We start from the raw sequence: 3,886 nt of genomic DNA, 5'->3' as shown, positions 1-3,886 counted from the left end.
AAAAAAAAAAAAAAAAAACCTAAGGGCACCCGGGTAGTACACCTCACAATCCTAAAGATTTCCACCTTGTTATAGTATTTAGGTTTTAGTATTATATTCCGTTTTGGGGGGAATGAGAGGGTTGCAGCACAGCACTGAGTCCAGTGGGAGATGCAGACCACATTACTTGCACTAGTGGGTTCTCGCCTTCTACCACGTGAATCCTGAGAATCAACCTCTGACATTTCTAAAGGATCACGGGAAGAATGTCCCAAACAGAGAGCCGGCCGGTGACTTACTTGGGAGCGGGTAAATCAAATCGCCTGATCCCATGATCCACCTTCACATCACATCATATATACTATTATAAACTAAATTAAAACTCACAACACAGACCCCATGGAGCTGCCACCCCCACATCTCTTTGCGAGTCCTTGTTTTCTAAACCAATTCGGATTTTTCTTTCTTTCTTTTTTTTCCCCCTTGAGAAGAACCCTGAAACCAGAGTAAACGCCCTCGCCCGGTAAGGGGAAAACGAGCTTCATATTTGAGAGACAAGCCGGAGGCCCGAAGCCGCGGTGCGGGGTACTTGGGTGACAGTCCCGACCCTTGGTAACAGCACAGGATCCAGGCAGCGTTTGGAGACCACGGGCTCCACACACGCCGGGCGGGGACAAGCTGTGCTTTCCCGTCCCAGCTAAAGCACGCCGGAGCTTCCCAGCAATCCTCACGCCCCGCTACCCAGGCCGGTCCTTCCGCCTCCCGCGCACCTTCCCGGCGTGCCCCGCGCTCAGGAAGTCCCACCCCGTCCCACGTGAGCCGGACCGCCGGCTCCGGGAGACACGCGTGAGCCTCCTGGCAGGCCTCACTCACCCAGGGTGGCACTGGGGTCCTGCACCGTCAGGGTGCTGCAGTTCCCCGCCTGGGGAATCTTCACGCGGTTCCACGGCTCCGCGCCCGGCCGCACCGCAGCGGCCATCTTGAGCGGACGAGCTGAGCGAGAGCGAGTTGAGCGGCCTAGGCGGGAGAGGGAGGAAGGGAGGAAGGTTTTGAGGGGCGGAGCGGAGCGGGCCGGAGGTGTGCGGCCCGGGCCCGGGGGCGGAGTCACGGCCAACGGGTTAGGACCTCTGGGAAAGAAGAAATGAGTTCTTTTTAAGTTCCCTTTTTTTTTTTTTTTTTTTTTTGGTTTTTCGAGATCATAGCAGAGTATTCTGAGGCGCCTCAGAGTTTGGAGCAACTTCGAAGCTATGTGTTTTACAGATGAGTCCGAGTGAGGCCCAGCCTTTAACTCTCACTCGCATATTTTGAAAAGGAGAACTCGGATCATATCAAATGTGGCATTGAATAGTCAAGGAAAACGACATAGCTTGGATATAGCTCATTTTCAGTAATTACCAAAAAAAACCCTAGAGGTTGTCTTGACAGCCCATTATCACCGTCATTTTCTCGGACAAAATATTCCAAGCTCTGCTGGTTCTTATCACTGATAACTGACGATTCTTCATTCTAAGCTTGTCGGTGCCTTCTTGCTTATGTTCATAAGTTTCACAATGTGGAGAGGAGCAGTTGGTGGGCATTAGAGACTGCTAAGTTACTTCATTATGTCTGCGGATTACCATAAACTAGCTACATTATCCCAAAAAGTTAATTTCTTCGGACCTCAGTATGCTTGTAAATAAAGACTTCTTGCCGGGGCAGTGGTGGTGCACGCCTTTAATCCCAGCACTTGGGAGGCAGAGGCAGGTGGATTTCCGAGTTCAAGGCCAGTCTGATCTACAGAATGAGTTCCAGGACATCCAGGGCTATACAGAGAAACCCTGTCTTGAAAAACCAAAAAAAAAAAAAAAAACTGTGCCTGCTATACAGATTTTTACTGTTACTAGGCTTGTATTTAATGCAAGTAATCTTGCCCTACTGAAACACTTTCTGTCCTTTGTGTTACTTACAGATAATTGCTCTTTTGTTTGGACCTCTCCTTGAAACAATCTCACTTCCTCAGTCAGTTCTGGGATCTCTATCTTTGATAAGTCTTCCTAAACAACTACCCTCACTCGACAAAGACTTAAATGCCCTTTAATGGACTACCAAGTGGCCTGTGCGTTAGTTCCCTGTTTGGGCTGCAACAGATTACCACAGACTTAGTAGAATCAACACAAAATTTCTGGACTTGTGGAAGACAGAAAATATTTTAGTTGGAGATAGGTGGTGCATGAATGTTGGAGGCTAAAGGTAGGGGTTAGGGTCTTCCTCTACCACTGTCCACCTTTGCTTTTGAGTCAGGTTCTCCCACTGATCCTGGAACTCAGTGTTTAGTGATCAGTCCCCAGAGGCATCCTTTCTCCAACTGGTAGGGGAATGAGGATCTGAACTAAGTTCTTATAAAGCAAGTACTTTACCCTCTGAAACATCTCCCTAACCCCAGTTCAATCTTATTGAACTAAAATTAGCTGTTAGGGCTTTAAAGAAATATTTCCTTGTCTTTTTCCAACTTTTAGTGGTTGCCTCATTCTTTGGCTCATGTCAACATCTTCCATGTTCTAAGTCACCACTGTACCATCTTGCAATATCTCCCCCTGTGCAGAGGAGAGAAGGAGAGACAGAATCAAGTATTTAAGTAAAAGAATCCACTTAAATATCAAAAAGCTGTATTATGAGCCAGAAAGAAAGGTTAAGATAGCTATAGATCGGGATATATTTGTGATGCAGAAAGAAATAGGGAACCCAAGAATGAGAGGTCTGTGTTTTCATAAAGGAAGATCCAAGGTCATAATGAAGAATAGAGACAAGGAAATGGTGTCCTATGTTCTATGAGCAATACATATTGGAATTGAAGCATTTAGGAACTGGGCACATGGAAGTAGTACAGGATAGTTTTTAAGCCATGCTTGGAAAACTTGTAGACTCTAAAGAAAGACTGTCACTGACACAGATGACCATCAAATATGTAAAACCTTACATACCTTAGTAATCCAAGAAATGCGTACTAGAATAACTGAGGTACTATTAGATAGAAAAAATAATGATGTCCTGTGTTACCAGGGATTTGTGCATGTGCATGTTCACAAATAGACACACACACACTCAGTATCTTCTGCAGTCCTGAAAATAGGAAATAAGCCTGGCTTGGTTTCATACACGTACTCTTAGCACTCAGAGACTGGGTCAAGTGAGTTTCCTTGAGTGGGTTACAAACTGGACTACATAGCAAGAAAACAGGAAATTATAGTGAGTGCACTATAACCTAAGAAATTTGTTGTTTTCTAATAGAGTTTTCTCCCCCTAAAAATCTTATGCTGATGTGAAATGACTAAAGCAAATATTTAAAACAGAATTGTATTGGCTAAGGGTGATGATGGGCCCTGCCATTAAGACCTGCTGCTCTAGTTCCAATGTATGGTTCCAAAGTCCATACTTGGGAATGGTTTGAAATCCTATGGTATAAATAAATATAAGCAATATTTATTATAAATAATATTAAAAATAGATAAGTAATGTTATATGTTGTGGTGGGTTTTTTTAAAGATTTTATTTTATTCTTTCCAATGTTTACTAGTGTTTTGCCTGGATATATATATATATATATATATATATATATATATACATACATACATGCATTACATGCTGCCTGATGCCCTTGGCAGTGAGAAGAGGGCCTTGGATCCTGTGGAACTGGCGTTGCAGATGGTTGTGAGCCATCATGTGGATGCTGGCAACTGTACCCAGGCCCTCTACAAGAGTAGCAAGTATTCCCAACTATTGACTCCTCTTTCCAGTCCCCTAAGATACTTTGAAAAGCAATTTAGAAAACTGTATAATCTGTTGAGATTATACATTTATACATGTGGAATGCTCTGGAAAATCCTAAAACTGTAGTAACAGTTTTCATCAGTAAGACAGACGTTTTTCT

The 3,886-nt window shown here is 44.0% G+C and overlaps 1 protein-coding gene across 2 annotated transcripts in view; it reads right to left on the bottom strand.

The window, feature by feature from the left end:
* Nepro (nucleolus and neural progenitor protein) overlaps positions 1 to 1,054 on the bottom strand; it is a 15,691-nt gene extending 14,637 nt beyond the window's left edge. For both annotated transcript variants that reach the window (XM_031363974.1, XM_031363973.1), the window contains exon 1: positions 853 to 1,054. In XM_031363974.1, the coding sequence (XP_031219834.1) occupies positions 853 to 958 (106 nt within the window). In that variant the 5' untranslated portion in view covers positions 959 to 1,054. The remainder of the gene's footprint in view (positions 1 to 852) is intronic.
* Between the last annotated feature and the right edge of the window lie 2,832 nt (positions 1,055 to 3,886).

The sequence above is a fragment of the Mastomys coucha genome, unplaced genomic scaffold, assembly GCF_008632895.1.
Source record: "Mastomys coucha isolate ucsf_1 unplaced genomic scaffold, UCSF_Mcou_1 pScaffold12, whole genome shotgun sequence".
Taxonomy (NCBI): domain Eukaryota; kingdom Metazoa; phylum Chordata; class Mammalia; order Rodentia; family Muridae; genus Mastomys; species Mastomys coucha.
This window is presented reverse-complemented; position numbering and strand designations above follow the sequence as displayed.